Source organism: Lampetra planeri, chromosome 6, assembly GCF_965212315.1.
Source record: "Lampetra planeri chromosome 6, kcLamPlan1.2.h2, whole genome shotgun sequence".
Lineage (NCBI taxonomy): Eukaryota > Metazoa > Chordata > Hyperoartia > Petromyzontiformes > Petromyzontidae > Lampetra > Lampetra planeri.
This window is the reverse complement of record NC_136112.1, coordinates 5512126-5535376: the sequence shown is the minus strand read 5'-3', so window position 1 is coordinate 5535376 and position 23251 is coordinate 5512126. Positions and strand designations below refer to the sequence as shown.

Here is a 23251-nt window from a genome sequence, read left to right as displayed (position 1 = left end):
CACGCACCTGGGCTCGGGTGCTTTGCCACGGGCCAATCACAGGGGCCGCCCATTAATGACGTCACGCACCTAGGGGGGAAGGGGGGGGTGCAGACATTTGTGACGATGTGTGACGAGGGGGGGGTGGGAGAAGTGTGACGTCACGTTAAAATGCGCAACTTTAAATAAATATAGACAACGCGTTCTACTTAATTAAATAGACTTTTTAATAAATGTTTTCTCCTACAACATCAGAGTGCAGCGCCACATTAAATACGTACTACAATGACAATAGTTTAAAACGATTTGAAGCAAGTTTTATTTTAAAAATGGAAATATGGTTTTGTGGGGGGGGGGGCAGAGCTTTGTGACGTCATATTTGACGGGGGTCTGACTTTTTGTGACGCCGTGTGACGAGGGGGGGTAAAAAAAATCGTGTGACGTCGTTTATGGGGGGGGGGGGGTCCGGATTGTGACGCCAGTAGCCGAGGGACAGACACGGTGTGTTGTAGTGCCCTGTGTCACTCACGGGTGACAGGGAGGGTTGGTGTATGGGGAGCGGTGGCGCAGTGGTTAGCGCGCTGCGCCACGAACCCCTGACCTGCACAGTTCGATTCCCGCTCACGGCCGACGCCGGCGACGAACAAGCTGCAGCCGCGGTCCCTGTGCCTCCCCTGCCCCCTAGGTCGACTCAGCCACAAATGAGTACCTGCTGGTGCGGTACACATCAGGAGCGGGGAGACAAGAGGAGGCCGGGCGTGGTGCTGGTCTCCCCCCTCTCTCTCGCGTATCGAGCCGGCTTTCATAGGTGCACCTCGCTAACAGCACTTGCCCCAACAGTCTCTCTCTTCAAGCTATACGGGGATGAGTGCGGCGGCGGGGGGGGTCTTTGTGTGCGTGGAAGAGGTGGCGTTGGCAGTGGCTCCAAGGGCCGAGTTCGGGGTTGTGGACGGCACGTGGCGTGCGTTTTGACGTTTCCGACAGCGTTCACCTCCCCCAGAGGCGAGATGACAATCGCGTCATCATTCGATTACTTTTTCTTAGGTTTTTTCGGTAAAGTCACGTAGGTAAAAATTTAAAATTAAAATTAATAAAAGTAAAATAAAAATAAAATAAAAATCACGTGACGTCGTTACTTTTATTAATTTAAATTTAATTTTTTTTACCTACGTGACTTTACCGAAAAAACCTAAGAATATGAATCCTTGCAGTCAAGAAAGCTTAAAATCTAGAATCGATTACTTTTGTTGTAATAAACAAGACAAACAACGAAGAAACACAAACACAGAATTGTAACGAGCGCGGCTCGAGACGTAACGCCCCAAAAGCTCTGTCCCGTATGGTCTGTTCCTTTGATTTCGTCCTCCAAAGCCGTTCAAAGGGGATGAGCGCCGCTCATTTGTAGGCAGGCACACTCGTGGTGCTGTCGTGGTTATTAGTGGGAGCAATACTCGCAGTCGGAGCAGCAGCAGCAGCAGTAATTATTCACGCAGAACAAGTTTCCCTCCCCCCCCCACCACCTTATCAGCCGGGGCTGGTGGGATCGTGACGCGCTCGGCTCTGCGCAATCATTGCCCAGCGACTGCGTGCGGTGAAGGCTGAACTTGTCACCGCCAAATGATCCGCGGTCTTCCAACAGCAGCAGCAGCAACAAACTCATCGTCCTCCTCCTCCCCCGGGTGGTGTCCGGGTCCTCCTCCTCCAGCCTCTCTCTTTCTCTCTGTGTCTTGGTCCGCGTATCATTCATTCATTCGTTATTCGACAACTGGGTAGGAGGAGGAGGAAGGAGTGAGTAGCAGCAGCAGCAGCAGGAGACGCGTCCGGATTTTCTGGTTGTTTCGCAGCTTTTAAGTCGAACACAGGACTCGCTGCGTGGACGCAGCGCAGATTTTGGTGGTGGTTCGTAGAGTTTGGAGGTTTCAAGAATTAAAAAAAAATATTTTTTTGCCTTTCAACGATAGCCTGCGCACACGTGCACGTGTGCTCGCGTTATTGGAAGCGCATTGAAAGCGTTCAGAGGTTCGGAAGGCAGGTGTGCCGGGAACGACACAAAGGCAGGTAGTGATAGGTGGGTAGGTGTAGCCGGTGCGCGTACACGTCGTCACCGGCGCTCTATATAGTAGCTGGGTAGGTGTATACTCATCCGTCTTGTGCTAAATAAACTCCACCGCCGAAGCCGAGATGGCAGAGACCACGGCTCCTCCGCGGCGAGACGAAGTGGGAGATGCGAAACACAACCACCAACACCACCATCAACAACAGCAGCAGCAGGAGGAGGATCAGAAGGGCGACTGCAGCGAGCAGGAACTCCTTGAGCTGCTCCGCCAGAAGGAGTCGGAGCTGGTGATGGCTGCCGAGCTGGGAAAGGCTTTGCTGGAGAACAACCAAGAACTTCGCAGGACCAAGGAGATCCAGCAGACCGAGCTGGCCGAGAGGATGGAGGTAATTGTGTGTGTGCGCGTGTGTGTGACACAGCGCACCGTATGTTTTGTGTGTGTGTGCACGCAACAGACTCACAGCTGAGCGAGACTGCACGGTCAAGGTATTGATCGCACTTCACAAGGCAGCTTGCGATGTGTGTTGGGATATTTGTGTATTTTTATGTTAACTGTTTAATATATCGGTCGGTGACAAGTAGGGCTTGGTTCTCTTGAGCGAGGCGCTACCGTTCATAACACAGGGAACCTGTATTATAGCACTTTATATTTCGATGGTCTTATGCTTATGTTTACAGGGATATAGGGTAGACTGAGGACAAGATAAGGCGACACGGATTGTGCCGTGCCAAAATAACCCCAGTTCCTGCTGAATTTAAGAACTGACCAAGACCAACACAAGCTCTTAAACGTCAGAATAGTTCCTGCAATCGGATCGTTGTAGTATTACTTTTTTGTTTAACTGTGCTCGCTCTCCGACGTGTGTTTCGCGGGTTGTTGCTCGCCACAAATGTCCGACGTTTCACGCCACGGTACTGGGAGCTCATTCGGGTGCCGAATGGGGTAAGCGCGCATTCTACCTCGCTGCTGGTGTTTGATGCAGGGTAGACAATTACGGTCCATTCACCTGCGCCCACAAGCTCGATGTTCGTTCATATTGTCTTGCTCTCTGAGGATACTTGGGTAGGTGTACTGTAGCTGCATTGGAGAACACCCGTCGCGCATGCTCGGGTGAAGACTCGAAACTCCACACAGTCCGGGTTCAATAACCCACTTCGTGCGCTGCCATATGTTGACCCTATTTGGGCGCCATGGTGGCGAGATGTTAACTACCTCGCCTGGTATACAGGAGGTCGTGGGTTCGATCCCGACCCTGACGCCTGTATGTTGAGAGTTTGCATGTCTCTTCACCCATGGTCGCGTGGATTTTTCTCCATGTTCTCCGGTTTTTTTCCCCCTCCACGTTTAGAATTAACATGCGTTTCGAATATTTGGCTGCTATACATTTCCGCATGATACGCTACTTTGTTGAGCTATCATTTCGGGGTAGGTCGTTTCTGAACAAGAGCCATACAGTATGGCTCAGTGGGCTTTACCTGATAAAATTTCTTCCTGACACACAAATCGGGCCATTGCCTGAAACGTCGCCTGTTATACTGTATAGAACCTGAAGATACTTTAATTGACGAATTGTCAGCTTTTTTGTTGCTTTGTCAATGTTGCTTGTGCGCACTGCTGCCAACGCAGTATTTTCCAATAATTGGTGAAACCTGGTTTGTTGTTTATTAGAGTCGGGAGGAGATGGGGGGGACAAGTAGCCATGGGAGCTCATGAGTAGCCAGCCATGGGAGAGCAGCAGATAGCTGACCTCTCTGTCAAAGGTCACGGGGGGGGGGGGAAGCTGACCCCTCCCCCCGTCGTCCCCCCACCTGTGTTCCTACTGGCCATGACATTACCCACTTACATACCTGTCAACCCATTGTCAGTGCCTACCTTTATTACAGACCAATTCAGACCTTATTGGTCACCCCCGTGCCCTTAGAGATCTCAACGTCAATCCTACAAAGTTATATCATAAGGGAGAAACGCGAACAAATAGGCAAAGAAAAGCTTTTACCCGTATTGAAACGGCTGTACGCCGTATGGACCTGAAAACTCAATTTCCCTGTGTACAAGAATACGGGGTAATCCGTATGGATGAATAGGTATGCACTTAAAATTACCGAGTGATACCAACCAAATGCATCTGTTCACTCCTGTCGTGTTGTTGTATCGTCTTGTTCGTTGTAACTTTGTGACCCGCCTCGACTTGACATCCTGTAAAAAATATGCTTCATAGCTCATCGGATTCTTCCACTTTAAATGAAGATTCTGATCATCACCGTGAGCCACTGACTATCCACTGCTGGATGAAGGCATCCGATGGCCATCCCTCACAGTCAAGTGCTGCTGCCACCCGCCTCACTCCTTGCACATGAACTGATCTCATTCATCGCTCCATGTCCACGTTGGTCGTCCCTTTGGATGCGTGCTCTCGTTTGGCTGATTCCAACAACATCAATATAGTAGTTCCAAACTTTAATAATACTTCTAGATTGAATAGGTACTTCTACATGTGTTTATATGTGCTTTTTTAATATACAGAATTTTTATGCTTGGTTCTTTCGGTAAAGTCACGTAGATAGAAATTAAAATGAAAGATAATAAAATTAAATGGGAAAAAAATAATAAATTGAAAATAATAAAAGCAAAAAATTCACGACGTTTCGATCGCAACACTTTACCGAAAGTAAAAAAAGACAGAATTTTGTTCGTGGTGAAAGTGGCTTAATAGTGACCAACCTTACATCTAATGGTGTATTTTAGCGCGCTAAACTATTAGAATAGTTTATTTAATTTTACCAGGTAAGGCCCACTGAGCTCTGTAACTTATTGTTTAGAAGCGACCTGGCTATCAGAAATGAGAGCTCAACGAAGTGGCTTATCACGTGCGGAGATGTATTGCAGCCAAATACTCTCAAATGCACGGTTCTGAACATTCTGCGTCGTTACGTTGCTACCTTTCTGCCTTGTGTATTTTGTATACAGTGCCTGTAATTTTAGACGGGCTGCGCGGCACAACGTGCCTCTGTCAATAGTGTACACAGCTGTGTAGAACAGGGACCACTCGTTTTAGATGATGGTAACGCTTTACTGTAAATACATTTCACGGGCATTTTTTTTTAGATGGGATGTACACATTTTTAAATATTGCACCTATATTCTCTACTGTGTACTCTGGCGACTGCTTGGAAATTCAACTGAGAGAAGGTTTAGAGAGCAATTACAAGTTAGAGAGACGTGACATTGACTGTAAAGAAAGTCTAAGGTTGGGTTTCGACAAAGAGAGACGCGTCGCTCGAATGGATGATGGGCGACGGTCAAGACTAAGGACAGAGTGGCAGCCACAGCAGGGGACAGGCCCCAGACGTTGTTTTTACCCACGAGATAAAGCAATGATTTCTGCTCGTGTGCCGCAGCTAGATGTGGGGGTTGGTAATATTCTTAGGTTTTTTCGGTAAAGTCACGTAGGTAAAAAATTAAAATTAATAAAAGTAAAATAAAAATAACATAAAAATCACGACGTTTCGGAGGCAACGCAAGCTTCCGTCTTCAGGTGGAACCGTCACAGCACAACCCAAATTTTAATTTTTTACCTACGTGACTTTACCGAAAAATCCTAAGAATATGAATCATTGCAGTCACGAAAGCTTCAAATCTGGGGTTGGTAATGTTGTGCGACTGAGGAATAGCGACGGCTTGGGGTGGCCGTCATCCTGCAGTGGATAATTCGTGGCCGATGAAGGTGGCCGTATCGTGTATTCTGGATGCATTGAATTGTACACAAGTAATGTTGTCCACGCACATTCGCGAGTGTACATTTACACAGTGTGACGTAATTCTCCTAAAAGTAAGATGAACCTGCACGCATGTTCCCCGGTTTCTATAAAGTGTACTAATTTGGTCTCGCACACCAGATTTGTAAAGTACACCTCCAACGTTTTGCTCTCAAATTCAGTAAGGGGAGGGTAGAAATGTGGTCTTATGCAATGCGCTGCCCACATTAAAAGTGTTACATTGTGGGCACGTCGTGCGTGCCAGGGTACGAGTGTCGTTGAGTGTTGTGGTTAACATCCCAGTTGTGTCAGTCATACGTTGCCTCTGATAGCATGTTGGCTTTGCAGGGAAATACGGTCTTCAAAATTCCTAATAACACTGAGATATGCACGTGCGGTTCACACAAGGAGTGCCTGTGAAGTTTCATGTTGCACAAGGGCGACTGACAACCTTGACAAGTAGATACGTGTGAATGTCTGGTTATTATTAAGCCGAGTGGAGCGGTGGCAACGTGGTTAACGCACTATACCTACGTGACTTTACCGAAAGAACCAAAGAGTACAGTAATACATATCACTAAATCACCTATTATGGAAAATGTTAACGGACTCATGAATAATGTTCCATATCCATAGCTGTACCCCCACTAGAAACTGGCTGACTCACTTTGGATAGATTTAGTGTGAGATGGAATGATTTGCTTTGCTGACACAATCTGTCATTAAGATGCATTATATTTCATGAATCTTTGCCAGTACAGTGAATTAACATTGTTACAGTACATCATTGTGTAAAGGTTTTGTGTTGCAAGGTATTCCCCCGGATCTTCTCAGATGCCATTTATAAAAGCATTGCTTAAGCTCAATGGGCATTGCCTGAAATAAGTTGACCTACTTCCTAAAGTTGGGGTAATGTTTTACAAGTTGCCTTCGTCATCCAGATTGTTATTCTTTATCTGAATGATCTTCCGTCATGACAGTTTAGGGAAAACATTATGTTAATATGATTAACTGAAATTTACGAACCAATGGGCTGCTTCTCTCAGTTTGTAATTAAATAACAGCGTTTGCCAATTGAAAATACTTTTTAAAAAAAAGGTAAATTCCTACGTTTTAACACAAATTGCAACTGGGTTACTAAGCACTTAATTCCAGAGCTGAAACGTTAACTTACATCATAGATAACTCTTAAAAATACCACTGAACTGGAATAATTTTTAGCCCTTTGTCAATCCACTACAATACTGGATTATGACATCGTCATGCAGGGCTTCTTGTGGAGGTTTGTTGACCATACTTTACCACACTGGTCAGTGACGGTTAGCTAAGTTTGGGGCAGGAGGGGGGGTCCCAGGTAACATAACTTGACAACTCTTGAAAAAAACTAAAATCAACACAACACTTTTTGAATCTCCGATTGAATTTCAGATGAAACGAAAGCTAAAACCCACATCACCCCGTCTATGAACCAACGTAAATGATCTCATCAAATGTTTGGCATCCGTCGGTGTGCATGCACAATGTGCTTACATTTCGTGTTTTGTTGCTAGTGTGTGTGACGTGTGTGTGTGTGTGTCAGATGGGCACTGGATGACACAATTGTGCTTGGTGCATTCAATCCTTCCTTTGACTAATGAGCTTGGGCGTCTTTGGATCAAAGCTGTGTACTTCCTCCTGTGTGTGGGTGTTTACCGTGTTAACAAATGCACCTCCTGAGGGATAGTCAGAAACGCTGAAAGAAGAGGTTAACAACTGGTTTCGAATCGAGGCAACATTGCCGTGTAAACATGACATCGTCACTGTAAATATGACTGAGACTTGTCACGGTCACACAAATAAACATCCTAGGTCTCCTCTAATGCAGACCTCCGTGTTCGTCATAAAATTGTGGTTTAGCATGTACAGCACTTTGTGCGAGGGAATCTAGCCGAAGATGACAAGATAGTTTTACAGTTTGTTCACGATTGTAACGTCTGCAATTGAATATAAATCCGTCACGTGTAACCTATTCAAATTAAAATGTATTCACTGCATCCAAAATTAATATTTTTTTAAGTACAATATATAGAGGACGTACTTTTGTTCGTCTTATCAGGAGGATATGTTCTTGGAAGGACATTTTTTTCATCTGTTCTTTCAATTTCCTAAAAAAACTTCAATTTGAATAAATGATCTAGTTTTTCTGATATTTCAAGTCGGATGGTAAACCGGGGAAACGTTCTGTAATTGTAGCCTTCAGATGGATTTTCGGTTTTGTACCACGTGTTGTTCAGCACGATGTCTGACGCTTCGCTCCACGTAACGGGTGCCTTCTTGAGGAACTGAATTCAGCTCCTTGCGAGAAGAATGCATGCAACGTGGGTGTTGCTGTTGGTTCTCTCCCTGCCTTGCTGATGCTTTGACGAGCACTGCTCATTGATCATCATAAACCCCCCACCCCCACATTTCTTCGAGAACTAAATTCCGCTCCCGACGAAGAAGCTAACCAGCGTGTGGAGCCAAACGTCAGAGCCCACGCCGAACGACAACCGCGAAATACAACGGAAAGCTTCACAACGCAAACCGCGAAAACTCCTGCGGGGAGTTCTGAGATTGCCACGCGACTCCTGTGAGTAATTTTTGCAAACGCCCTCCCCCTGTATCCCGTCGACTTTCCCAGCGCCTGGAGCAAGAGCGTCATGGAGCGGTGAGGCGGCTGGAGGTGCGGGAGAGCGAGTGGGAGGGCCGCGTCGCCGAGCTCGAGGTGGAGCTGACCCACGTGCGCCAGGAGCTGGACAGGAAGCAGCAGGGCAGCCTGGAGACTGACCGTGAGAAGTCGCGGGCACTTCGCGAGCTCAGCGAGCAGAACCAACGGCTCCTGCAGCAGATCGTGGCGGTGAGGACCTTGGCACGGCTATCGGGCCCGCAGCCACTCTGGCTGCACTTGGGGAGCCCGCACGGTCCCCTCCGGCTGCTCAATAATTTTGAAATCGGCGTGGAGAACAAGCTTGTTTTGGCTGACCATCGAACAAAGATGGTCACTGCATCTCGTGTTCTCAGATGTGCTTCTGCGGCCGTCTGGAATGCCCTTCCTTTCCGATATTGAGATGCCACTGGAGCTATGCACTTTAAAATCTAGATTCAAAACTCATTTCTTTATAACTGCTTTTTGTGTTTAGTTTGTTGTTCTTCCCCCGCACCTCCGAATAGCACGGTTGGCTACGTATGGTGCGAATTAAGTTCAACATACATACAAGCTCGCCACACCAGTGCGTGAGATCTTCCTGCCATCTTTCTCTCCCTTGCTGCCACTTCTTCTGGCTGTCATTCCTTTGCTCCTTTCGTAGTTGCGGCGGTGCTTTCCTACAGAGGGGGCCAGAATTGACGTGCCTCCAGTGTTTGTGTCAAAGAGAACGGATGCAAGTTTATGTAACCATGCTTCTTTAGCTGTCTCTTACCCACTTTTGCTACCCATACAACCAAATCAACTAAGCAGTAGAACTCGTCTCATTCGCCATGATGTAAGGGTGCAATTGACGCATTCTGTTATCCACAAATACCCGTGAAAATAAAGAAGTACAGCACTACGGTGCTGTGTAGATGTAGGGGTGTCAGAGGAAGGATTCCCACCAATAGGAGGGGGAGTGGAACGGTGACAGGAGAAGGGGAGGAGCAAGTGAGGAGATATAAGGGAGAGAACGAGTGGGAAGAGGGGTTGGTTGACGGGAACGAGATTGGGACGGCTGGGGACAGGTGTGGATGGGAGAAAAGGATTAAAAGACGAACCCCCTGCAAGCTTGCGTCGGCACTCCTTTACATAGATGACGGCAAAAAGACAGTGCATCAATGTCCAATGTATTGTAACCTCCGTGCTCCCATCTCTATGCCCCTTTGGCATCCACTAACCCGCACCAAGGAGGGTGGTAAAGAATGCTCCACAACTGCACGACCTGCACATAGTGGGGAGGCCCTCATCCAGCAGCGGATTGACAAGATGCTGTGCGTATACAAGTCAGAGGTGTGGACTCGAGTCATGTGACTTGGACTCGAGTCAGACTCGAGTCATGAATTTGATGACTTGCGACTCGACTTGGACTTGCATAACAATGACTTTGTCCCACCTCTGAGATGTGGACTCGAGTCATGTGACTTGGACTCGAGTCAGACTCGAGTCATGAATTTGATGACTTGCGACTCGACTTGGACTTGCATAACAATGACTTTGTCCCACCTCTGATACAAGTACACGTACATGAATTAACGTCTCGTACAACGTGACTTCATTAGTTGCCGGGGCTAATTAAATCGGCAGTTGAAGTTTTTCATCTTCGCCTCGTCGATGGCAACCTGCGGAATTTGACTCCAAGTCTGTGGATTTCATTTCGTCAACATTCTTAAATTTTAATGGCTAATTTAAATGCTGATTAACCGCACACTAAGTTGACACTGGGCGCTCAATTTTTAGCGGGAATATTTTGTTTTCATCTTCATGGCAAAGACTCGACCAAAATTCCGCTGCCCATCGTCATCATCGACGACGACGGACCAACCCTAATAACACCGTGCCCTTTTGCGCCTCGCACCTGGACTCTTCTCCAAGGCACACTGGGTGTGGAAAAAATTTGGCGAATGCAGCAAGCCCACCTTGGACGAGGGCTGAACGATTTGGGGAAAATATCTAATTGCGATTTTTCTTACAGATATTGCAATCGCGATTTGATTTACGATTAAAAAAATTTGAAGTTAAGCTTTAGTTCAATATTCACTGTGATACAATCAAAATATGAACTGCTCTATATATGCTAATGCAAGGATAAAAGCTTAAAATATATTAATTGCTTCCAACATGTATTTATTAAAATATTTTAATTGAAATAGAACAATCAAACATAGAGCAATTGTTAAGTTAAATAAATAAAGTCATAATAATAAAAAATAAAACAGTTCCAACAAGAAAGTAATAGGACTTTTCTTAAATCGTAAAAAATCGCGGCCTTTGCGATTTGCTCACCGCATTTTTTGAAATTGCCATTTCGATTTGAAATCGATTAATCGTTCAGCCCCACCTTGGACCCACTGTGCCACCACCATCTCTGTGGTTCGTCCCAACCACACCCCCCACCCCCGTGCAGTCGCCACGCAACCGAGGCCACTCACGTTTCCTGCCTGGCTTGGCAGCGATCCAACCACTCAAACCGGCATGTGACGGCTGCCTTGTGTAGTTTCGCAGCAATCGAAAGGGGGAACGGTCAGCGAACCACGCAAAAAGCTAGGGGGGCTCTAAGCACCTCAAGGTGGGAGGGGGGGCATGCGGATTGATGAAAAGAAAGGTGCACGAAATATAATCTCAAAATAAAGCCCTCGTGAACGTGAAGGGCACAAACCCCCTCTGTTTGCATCTCTCTCCCCGCACCATTGTTTCTTGTTTGCGTTCCTCTTGTGTCACTCCATCTACCTCTCCTTTCATCTAGGATTTTAGAAATTGCAAGGGCACTGCCACCTCCCGATGGCCGCCCCCAATGAGCTGGCAAGCCTACTCGCTGCTCAATTGAGGGCAATATGTGAAGCTGCTATTGATGCGCTTGTATTGAATCGGGTCCCGTCACGTAATGATTTCCTCTGTGAGTGCCGCAGACGTGCGCCCTGCAACGCTATACGTGCACGCCTATGCATTATGCACCCGCTGTGCGAACTGTCCCGTAACGCATTCTTGCGGACGTAATTACGGCATTACAACACTTTGCAGGCTAGGTAATGGCTTTTTACTTACTGCTCATGTGCAAACATATTCAGGGTTTGTATACGAGTCATTTATATTAAACGTGTGATGCGTCGGGCCCGCTTGAAAATCTGAGTGGTTGCGATTGAACTATATACACACATTTTTTTATCTCATGGCTTACAGGGGTTATATCAACCCATTAAATCCAAAGTACGTATACACAGACACATCGATTCTCACATGGCGCGATTTGATTTATGTTTTCCGTGAGCTTAAACAATCAGGTCCATTGATTAATTGCTGCGTCGCTGCACCTTGGAGTACGACATCGTGCCACTCCCTGCTTGGGGTAGTGTGGTTTGGTAGTGTGGGTGGCATGGGTGTTCGCACACTGCACTGTGAACCTGGCGATCCGCGTGCTCCAACATCGGCGGCGAGCGATGTTCGAACCGCTCCCGATTCCACCACCCCATGTAGCCAACCTGCGTAGACCCGTGCGGTGGAGTATGGACAACCAATACACCCCCCCCCCCCCCATAACCAGCAAGGGGTGTGCGGGGACGTCTTCGTCCAGCACTCGGTAAGCAAGAGGGCTGCATTATAAATATGCCGAGGGTCCTTATGAGACACGAAGGTCAAATGCAGCTATTTAATGGGAACATTCACGCAAAAAAAGATGCGTGGTGTGGGGGGGCGGGATTAATTTAATGTTATTTGAAACGGGGCAAAAAGCACAGCACGCTTTATTGTTTGCTAAAAAGTATGGCTCGCCCCCCCAGCATGTGCTTGAAATGAAGGTTGACTATCTGTTGTTCAGCGGTGTTGGTGATCGCAACACCTGCCTTGAGGCGATAAAGGCGCGTTGTATTATTATTTTTACTTTCAGGGCCGTCTCCTATTAATCTCCCTCCACTTATTTTTTCGCCTCTTGGCAATCGTTCGCTCATCAACGGATGGCCGCCCGGTCGCTCCCTTCTGGTGTTGGTTACGGCCGAGTTGCTTCAGCTCAATGGCACTTTTATGCGAAGGCTTTTACGCACATTCCACCTTTCGAGCGTGTACCGTTGGCGCTGACAGAGAGATGCGTTTTGATTTTGTATGCACGCCAGTGGATGTTCGGCAACAATATATGCGTGACGATTTCCCCCACCTCCGATTTGCCGCACCTCCGATTAGCGCTGTTGGCTATGTCCGGTGAGAAAGAAGTTCAACATACATGCATACAATGTGTGACAATGCATAATATTGTCCCCTATGTAATTATAATTTGCTTGGCGCCCGCAGAACTGTACGCACATGCAAATGTTATGATTGTCGTCCTCGTGGCAATGGAGGGTCACGATTCAATTTGCTTGCCGATTCCACTATATTTAACAATATATAGCAGCATACAACTTATACGACCCTAAGCGGAGAGATTATCGTGGGTACGATTCAATGTTTTGTTGTTTGTGAGCTTAAATATGATAATTTCCACATCGTTACAATCCATTGCATGGGCACAATATGTCTTACTGCCCGTGCATTGTGGTTCTGCTCCTCGCACATTTATTCATTATCGGTAGGGTATACCACTTTTTCCAGAACTATCGTTGTAATGTGTTGCTATGCTTCCACGTATGTGCTCCCCGCATTGACCAGCGTGGTAACGTATGGACAAATAACACTCGTGACCTGCACAGGCTTAAGAAAGGCCCCTGTCCAGCAGCTAGTTTTCTCAACAATGACACAGGGTTCTCTTGGCAGATGGAACAGTACAGTTACGAGACGAAGTGAGGAGCACGAAGAGCGGCGTGCTACGATCCTCGCTCGTGCTAGATTAGCGTCATCTGCAATCCTCTTACGCATCAAGGGGAATAAGCTTCTCAGTAGATTCACTGACGGTAGCAGAATTAGTGTTATCCTTTGCACGCGTCTGCATACGCTGTTAGGGCTGTTTATCGCAGTAACGTAATGCACGTTGCTTTCTTTAAAGTTGATGACATAGCCACCGTTTTTCTGGTTATTGTCGTGTTTCGTGTTGTTGTTGTTTGCATGGATGCAGGGTGACATGGGAAGTTCCATATCTATGGTACCTTTTTTGCCGGTATAAAAACTGATACTAAATAAGAACAGGCTACCCTTCCTGGCCATGAAACAGGTGTTAAGATTTTTCAAACACCACTTGGCTTCAGAACAATTGAACCGCGCTTAAAAGGCAAAATACGTTCCAAACATGTGTCTATGCTTAGTATTGTAAACTAAACCACGTGCATATTGAGCACTGTAGGTCCTCGTTGTTTTTCAGGAATGCACATAGTTTATCGTCATTATCGGCCAAGGTCAGTCCACTGCTGAATGAAGGCCTTCCCAAGCCACCGGAGGCACCAAACATTACAATTCTGAGATTTAATTGCTGCATCTCCGCGATGGACATCCTTTCAGATGCGCCTCATTCTTCGGCTGCCACTCCATCATTAGTCTTGACCGTCAGCCATTAACCTTTTTTTCGAGCGACGTTTCCTGCCCAAGTCCCACTCGTTTTTCTTAACGGTTTGAATGAAGGCATTAACCTGGCTATTCGACACGTAGGCTTTCGTGACCAATATTATCCATTGTATTATCATCTGGCCTTCGTACCTGATTGGCTCACAAGTGCCGACGTCACATTTATCCCTCGAAGACCGAAACAGGAGGATTTCTCCGCATCTGTGGCTGTCGCCTGATGATGCAAGTTGTAATTACTGGCGAAACGTCGTACTCTAATTGTAAATGTTGTGGGTTTACTCTACAACATACCTGCGTGCTGTACTAGTAACGAATTGGCATGTTTTGTTTACACGACAAACCTTATTAATTGGCTGTGTCGGGTGGTGGCGGGTTTAACGACGCATTTATATTTACACGATCTAACCCCAAAAACCTCTTATGGATAACCTGCCTACATTCGCCAATCGATGCGCTCCTCTTTCTGTACAAGCCGGTCTCCACAGTGCCGCTCTCTCTCTCATAAATTGGACATTACGTTCACAGTCTAGATGAGCAGCTTAAGACCAATGTACTAATTCTCAGCTGTGGAACGTGTCGCCATATATATGCGCACTTTATTATATTATTCCCCTTTCTAACAGTTAGGAGCAAAAGTGACCACAATATGTGTAAGATGAGATGGCGGCGTTTGTGGAAATTATCTGTGCAAGGTGGCACAGTCGACGCAATGGCTGCAGGTTACGCGAGTGCTTTTTCTCAGGGGGACTGTGCACCGGGTTAATGAAGACAACGTCCTTGCGATCATGGTGAGACCTCGTTATGGTAACAACCCCTTCAGGAGATGTTGACGCCACGTATGATGTCACACCTCTGTGCCACTCCCCAGCGGCCTTGTCGTGTGGCCCGAACTCCAAAGTCCACGTCCACACGAGAGGGCCGTTCGTTATCGCTAACGGCGTTCGCTCGGCCTCAGCACGGGCAGTCGCGTCTCTGGCACGAAACGTCCCATGACACAAATCTGTAACAAGGCAGAAAGATTGGAATTTTTGCTCTACGTGTTGGCACATTGCAGTTGTGGCAGAGTGCCCAGATATGAGAGTGAGCGAGGGCCCCTTTGTTTTGTGCTAACTTTGTCACCAGGCCCCCTGAGAAGACCGTGGTCTCCCTCCCTCCCTCTCTCTCAAGTGAGCATTCCTGTTGAGAGAGGACAAAGCCCTTTTTAATAAGGGGGGCAGCGTGGACATCGCTATGGCGGTGGCGCAGGGGTGAGCACACTGCGCTATGAAACCCGGTGACCTGAGTTCGATTCCCGGTCGTGGCTATCGTCAAGTGACAAGTGTTTGTGAACCAGGGGGGGTCCCCACCCAAGACCTCCACTCGGGGCCCCCCACTCAGGAACCCCGCCCCCCCACCCCCAGGTCCCCCCCACCAACTTCACCAACCTGCCACTGATCAGCTCAGTGAATGTATGGTCAAACGAGCACCAATCACGACTGATACTTGTGGGCAGGAGTTCATCCATTTCATCCAGCAGTGGGGTGATCGAGAGCTGCAAAATGTTACTATGAACGATAGCGTGACACTGGCCCGCGACTGGAGGGTCATTATTTGCATCGCCATGACGTGCAGGGCCCCCGTACCTGCCAGGCGGGCTTTGTCCATCCGAGTTCCGGTTTGGCGACTTCTGCGAAGGTCAAACGCTTCCTCCCAAACACGTCTGCCGGGGCGTTTTATATTAAATATTAAGCAAATACAAAACGCGCAAAGCCGCAACAATCAAAAGGTGCTGCTTGAGACTTGATTAATAAACGCTGGCACGCTCGCCTTGACCTTTGATCCACGCTGATGTCTGCAATCAGAGTGGTGGATGGGCTGGCTGGTTGGCATTAACTCGCCTCGTTTTTTTTATGAACTGGTCCGGATTGAATTGAGGATCTTTATACTGCACGAGCATATCCCCCCCTACACACCTGCTGGCATTGTATCTGTATGCAGAATTTATGACGAAGTAACGTACCTATTGTGTTTATATTTAGTTCAGTGGTGTCAGTGACGCCCGTACAATGTTGCATCTGATCGAGACAATGGGTGTGTCAAGATTTGATGACAGATGATGGTATGACACCTGACTCACTGCAACATTGGTTTTGCATGATGTATCAAAATAAACGCTGCCAGTAAAACACCTGTCGTCTTGAACAACACGGCCTCCATACTTAGGTGTGTTTTGGTTCATTCGCAGGACTTGCAGAAGGGCAGAAGATGATATTAAAAGTAATATTTAAACAAACTTTTTTTTTAAACACGCTTTAATGAAATGTACCCTACTCGTAATGGCAGAATCCCACGACTCGATGAAGTGGCCCCGAAGCTTGCCATCACGTAAGGGGGCCGTGGTGATTTACAGCCAAGGTCAGTTGAGCGTGGACAATTATACCCAAGGCGAAAGGTAACATTTAAAAAAGAATGTTTCAAAAAACATTTTTTGATAGAATATAGTATGGTCATCAGTATGACATAAGTATAACAAGTTTGCAGTTGATACCACATTGGGAAGTGGGTAAAAATTGAGTTACAAGATTTGAGGATACGACAACAACAACAGAGTGAGTTAGATAAAAGCGTGTAAAAAGGATTATTTATTGTATCATGAAGGTTGTTCAAGAGCTATGACAGTGTAATATTCAAACTTTAGGCAGCCGTGACCACTTAGCTCTTCTATACAGTGTAAATGTCGTGTCCAGTTAACACTGTCAAGGTATTCATCATCGGTGTCGTCAGTGGACTCTCCATGCCTACTACATCTGCCCTCTCATCTCACCCCACTCTTCACACCTCCGATTAGCACGGTTGGCTACGTACCGTGTTAAAGAAGTGCACACTCCTACCTCTCCATTCTCATCTATGAACTAACAATGAAGCCATTTTTTCTATTTTACCAGATAAGGCCAACTGACGTGTATAGCTCTTTTTTCCATAAGTGACCTGCCCATAAATGAATGCTCAACGAAGTCACCAGTCGAATATTTCAAACTCATGTTTTTTGTATAAATATGGAGATAAAAACCGGAGGAACCGGAGAAAAATCTCTGCGATCACGAGGAGAACACGCAAACTCCAAATATACAGGTGTCAGGGTCGGGATCAAACCCACGACCTCTTGGAAACCAGGCGAGGTAGTTAACATCTCGCCACCACGGCTCCATTCAACTTTCCCTCACTGTACTCTCCCGACCCCCAGACAATCTTCACTCAGTGGGAGGTCGTTCATTCTCCTCTGCCGTGCCCATTGTCTGGAATTCCCTTCCCATCGCCGTCTGTGCTGGCGACTCTCCTGCCCCTGTTCAAGACCTTCCTCTTCTGCTCCCCTCTGCCTATGACTGAGCGCCTCTCTGCAGTATTAAATAGACATGGGCTCGCCGCTTCTGCACGACGTCGTGAGATGCGGCCGCATTTAGATGCCATGTAAAATCCAAACCTGTATTGCATTCGTCAAATCGTGGCAGTGAGGATGTGAGACACATCCTGACCTGATGTGACCTTGCACAAGGTCTCAGTGTCTTGCTAAGGAGCTTGATGCAGGTCGGGTATTGTGTGGTTCTCGTTTGTGTGTGTGTCACCCCCCCACCGCCACCCCCGGTCCTTTTGTGCTGTGCTCAACAGAGAGACGGAGAGAGCACACGGGCACGGCGATTGCCTTCGCGTTTCTCCTGTAAAGCAGTTTTAACGCACACGCAAGCAAAAAAATTTGCACCTTGACTGTATCGTTTCGGGCATGCACGGATAAGGCACTTCTAGAACCACGCTGTACTTGCGTGCCCTTTCGCTGAACGCGCACGATTCCATCGATTTGACATGAAAAAATGTCATCTAATCTAAGACATTTAAAAAAAAAATCTGTTTTCTTTTATATTTTCACTTTTTTTTTACATGTACAATGCTCGCGTTTGTGTGGTTCTTTGAACACCACCACCCTGCCCCATCAATCGGCGTGCTCCATAAATCTTGCCCTTCACTTTATTACCGTACTGTACTTAAACTTCTTCACAACGCATAATTGCCAACCCATACCTATTGCAGCGGTAGTCTGCTGACTATCTTGTTTTAAATACTGTTTACCGCAATTAGATTTTTCACAGAATCACATCGGCAATTTTTTTTTAACTTTATTATAGTGGCACAATTAGCTTTGAAAGTCGGTTCGTGGTAAAAGAAAATAGTTTCAAAACCGGCAGCTTGCTTCCTTAAAGCTGTACAGTTGACAAGTATTATGATAATGGATCTTTGTGTAGCTATTATCCATGACTATTGCATTTTTAAAGTTTCAACTTTACAGAATTGTAATGCGGTCTCGTATCTCTCAGCTGACAAGAGCGCAACTGCGTGACATTACAAGCTGACACTGTGCCAACCTAAGGCTTAATTGTTATTTTTTTCCCATCATTGAAATTTTTTTTTGTAATTTTCAAGCATGAATACGGTTATTGTTGTATTTATCGTTGAGATGCAGTAATATACAATTGTGAGCTGTGGAGGATGTTCCACGCGCAACTGATAAGAGAAACATTCAACAATCTCTGCCTGTGACTCAAGCCCAATTCCCCCATCAGCATTTCACACGGACTGTATCCAAATGGGTGAAGCTGATGGTTGAAGAAGAGGTCACATTCCGAAATTTGTATTTTTGACACAGATGAATGAAAGGTTTACAAAAACAGTCGGCTTATACTGGGCATCAACCTCTGAATGATGTGCTATCTAAAAGAGGCAAGCTATGCGCAATGCCAAATCCTGAAAAGATGTGCGGTGTTAATGGCCAAGTTAAACAAGTACACTGGAGCAAACTTGACATTTTTTCATTGTATCAGATCTGGCATCAGATGATATTGAACTAAAGTAAACAAATTTTTTTTTTAAGAAGCGACCTGGTCACATAAGCCACGAAGTGGCTTATCATGTGGACATTTATAGCAGCCAAATACTCTAAACAAATGTTTCTAAATGTGGAGGGAAAAACCAGAGGACGCGGAGAGAAATCCATGCAACCACAGGGAGAGAGAACATTCAATCTCCAAATATACAGGCATCAAGGTCGGGATCGAACCCACAACGTACCCCCTTTAAGAACGGTCTCGATGACAAGAAAAAATACAACTCCCACAATCCCCCCACCCACCCACCCCCGCGCATACCACATAGCACTAGTTGACGTTCCCTGTGATTATGTACGTCGTCGTCATTGATGGAAGTCATCTCATTATTGCAAATTCACGCTTCAGAACTTTTCATCGATGTTGGAGCGACGCACGAGAACGGGGCTTGGCCAGTGGGAGTTCAAGTGAAATTAACATACTGTACTGGTGGTGTATGTATGCATGTTGAACTTCTTTTGCACCATACGTAGCCGACCGTGCTGATCGGAGGTGGCATAACATGGAGTGGAGAAGTGGAGACGCAGTGGTTAGTGCCACTACAAGTCAAGTAAACTAAACAATTTTTAAAACTATTTTACCAGGTAAGACCCACCTGAGCTATTAGCTGTTTTTTCAGAAGCGACCTGGCCACAAGTGATAGCTCAGTGAAGTGGCTTACCACTTGGACATGTATAGCGGCCAAATGCTCTTAAATGCAAGTTTCTAACATGAACCCGTCAACCTGAGTTTAATTATTGTGCTATGGCTAACGTCAATGGAGAGGTGATATCTGAGCCGGTCCTGCAACCGGCCCCCTCTTTCTTCCCCTCACCAGCTGACATTGACCACGGCGATGAATAATGGTATTGAAACAAACAAACAAATCCAACAGTGGGTTGACATAAGGACATTATCACGTGACCCAAACCAAAAAAATCTATTGTGCGTCGTAATAATGGGCTGTGAAAATATAAGCGGTAAGACTTGGTAGTATTTTTTTTTTATTACTTTGGAGAGAGTATTAACCATTTTTTTTTATCTTACCAAAGGGAAAATAGCCGAATTTTGTTGTCAACGCATCACTAGATGACTGGCATTGAGCAAATTTCAAAATTGTTTGTGTTTGGGCTGTAGTGGGTGAGGCTGCGGGCGTTTATGTGCCTAGGCAAGTGTGTACTTGTTAGCACTCAGACACACTTGTCCAAACATGCACGCATGCATGCTCAAGGTTTGTTTAAACGTATTGCATGATTTCCCAACAACTATTTCACTGCTCAGCTAATTATGTAAGTACTTGATTTGGCCTAGGCTGCGTTGGCAGTGGTGCACACATTTAAAATAATCAACACATTCGTCAATAACATGGTCGTAAAAATATATATATACACAATCTTCTACGTTTCGGTTAATGGCCCTTTTTTCATGGCCTTTCTTCAGCACATGTGCGATGACCGAAACGTTGCCTGTTGTGTATTTTTTCCTTTTTTGGGGCAACGTTATTGACCATTGCAGCGATGTTTTTTGTAATTATGCAAGTGCTCTTTAAGCAACAGTGATTCACAATGTATTTTACGCCTTTTTAATTAGCAGATGGGGTAATGGAGCAGTGGGTGTCAAACCCGGTGACCTGAAGCTTTCATTCCTGGCCGTGGCTAACATTGGTGGCGAGTGATATCTGCCGAGGGTCTGGAGATCGTACCTACCCAAACAGAAGACGTTGTGAGGGAGACCTTCATCCAGCAGTGGATTGACAAAGGGCTATACTTGTTTCATTAAATATATGCGAGGCCTTGCAAGTAACATTTCGTTGAAAACTGCTTCTATCAGCCCTTCTATTACCTGCAACTCCGATCAACCACATCACCGGATCGATGCACTAACCTTTTTACTATCCGTGCGTAAATGTCTCTTGCCGTATAATCTGCACTTTGCACGGATAAGAGGAATAACATGGCATTGTGTCAGAAAATGTATCCTATTATCCGCATTTGCCCACGCTTCTTCCTGATACAAGCGGATAATGCCCGCCCATAGTGCCCGCGCTCTTCGCCCGTATCAGCACGGATGAGAGGAATTCCCCGTTACCAGGCATCTCTGGTAGGCACACTTCTCAAGCCTGATAGTGGGTAATGCGTGAGATGGGCCAGTGGTGGAGTGAGAGGCCAGTGAGGGATTCGGAGGGGAGCGGAAGGATCCTCCATGTCGCTTGATAATAAGTATAACCCGTAAAAACTAAGTTTTTCACTATAAATCCTTTATATGCGTGGCAGCGAACTTAATATAAAGGATTTAAAAATATATTCGCCTGTGGAGGACGCGGGGATCGATCCCGCGACCTTTGGCATGGGAAGCAAGGGCGCTACCAACTGCGCTACTCCGCCATGGCCTGTGGAGGGGTTACGCTCTGGGCTCTTACACTCTGACGTTCAGCCAAAGCCATGAATGAGTTCTATTTGAAAATATGTAAAATAAAAAAATTTTGCCTAAAAAGTGTAAAATTTGGGAATTTTTTTTCACGAACATTAATTGTCTCGCACAACGAGTCTGTGTGGAAAATGTCAGCTCGATTGGATCACGGGAAGTGGGTTAAAAAACGACCGAAAGATTTGCACGGTCGTAAGCACGCAAGCAAGCACGCAAGCAAGCAAGCACGCGAACTTAATATAAAGGATTTAAAAATGACAGATTCTAATGCCTGAGACGCCACTCCAATTGCAGGAGACGTGTGAGGTCTGGGTACGTAGTGAAGAATCGAGCCATATACATAATATATACCAAACACTATATATCAGTGGGAATATGGCTCGCTATTAGTATAGTTTACAGCTCTTTGCTTGTAAAATGGCATTACGTATCATCTACCATCAGTTAGCCGACCATTGTACCTGCCCATTGGACCTGCCCATTGACGTAACGTCGATGGGTGTGACTTTCATTGGGCCAATAAACACACACAAGTACAATACTGTCACCTTATTTAGTGTTTTATTATCTTGCCCAGTGTTGTGATGCAGCGTTCAGAAGTGTGGTCTCCTAAAGCTTAAGGTTCAATGAAACTGTGGGTCTGTATTTTCAAAGCGTAAACCACGACCGGGACCTATTAACACAGAGTAATGCTTAAGAGGAAAAGGTAGCACGAGTGATTTGCATTTTCTTCCAGTTTGAGACTCTAAAAATAGATGTACTGCACTGTAGGTGTTGGCCAAGAGTAGGCGTGTACCGAAACACACCCTTGATTCGAATGTCACGATTAAATTCAGGAGTAGATCGTAATAATTGTTTAACCATTCTGGGGTGGATGTAGAATCTTTGTAGTTGTAGTTTTCAACTCTTTGGCAGGCAAGGCTGACTCCAACTGTTCTCAAAAGTTGTACTTTTAAACGAATTTTTTTATCACGACAAAGACATAAAAAAAATTCTGGGCACCAATTATTTTCTTGCACACTTATTAGGCCAAGAGAGACAACTTGAGGAATGTGTAATAATTTAATCGCATTTCCAAGGCAACATTTTCATGATGGCGTGAGGGATAGGAGTTCGCATGGGTCACTGACCGGAAAATTCCTATCAACGCTTCCCCTCTTGGGCCACACGCATGGCTTACTAACCCAGCAGAAAACAACAGCAGCAGCAGCAACAACAACAACTTTAATTTCCAGCAAAAAAACAACTTTGCTAACCACAAAACCACAAACCCCCCCCCCCCCCCGCTATTATTACGTGAGAGAGAAAAAAACTCAGCAAAGTGCGTTGGGCGCGGCGTTAAACTGCCCCGTGATTTAGTGCGATGATCTAGAATGGCACAGTCCGTCCGCTAAGTGAGCAAATTCACGTGGGAACCTTTGCCCGTGCCGCCTCTGATTGCCGCCGCCCGTGCTCTACCCTGCCCGGCGTTGGCCGCTCACAGACTGCGGCGCTTAATTATTTCGCCGGCAGGCAAATGAAGCGTGGCCCGGCCGAAACTCCACGCCGAGTGGTTAATTAACGCGAGCGCTGCGCAAAAAGGGGCAACCGGAGGAGGCGAGCGGCACTCTGAAGAGGGGTGGCTCTTGTGGAATGACAAATCTCCACTGACAGGGGCATTGCGGGCGGTTCGTGTGGTTTTGTATTATTATTTTCCTGTCATTTGCGGGTGAATTCATTTCGTCTCGAGTCTGTCGGTGAAACGCTCGCTGCGAAAACTCCCAGGGAATGGGTTGTGGTGTCGGTACGGTTTGAACAATATACACAACCCTACCACCGTTTAAACGAAATATATTTATTGGAAGTTAATTTGTATTGGGTGTAGAGAGGGGTTTGTTTTTGTGGTTGTGCTATAGAACTCCGTTCAGGTCAACGCAAACAAGCCGCGGCACAAACCCTAGAACACGTCGGAGA

The 23251-nt window shown here is 46.2% G+C and overlaps 1 protein-coding gene across 1 annotated transcript in view; it reads left to right on the top strand.

The window, feature by feature from the left end:
• Positions 1-1406: 1406 nt before the first annotated feature.
• LOC144719441 (BICD family-like cargo adapter 1) overlaps positions 1407-23251 on the top strand; it is a 40091-nt gene continuing 18246 nt past the window's right edge. The window contains exons 1-2 of the mRNA XM_078595353.1: positions 1407-2421; positions 8451-8666. Coding sequence (XP_078451479.1) covers positions 2161-2421; positions 8451-8666 — 477 coding nt within the window. The 5' untranslated portion in view covers positions 1407-2160. The remainder of the gene's footprint in view (positions 2422-8450; positions 8667-23251) is intronic.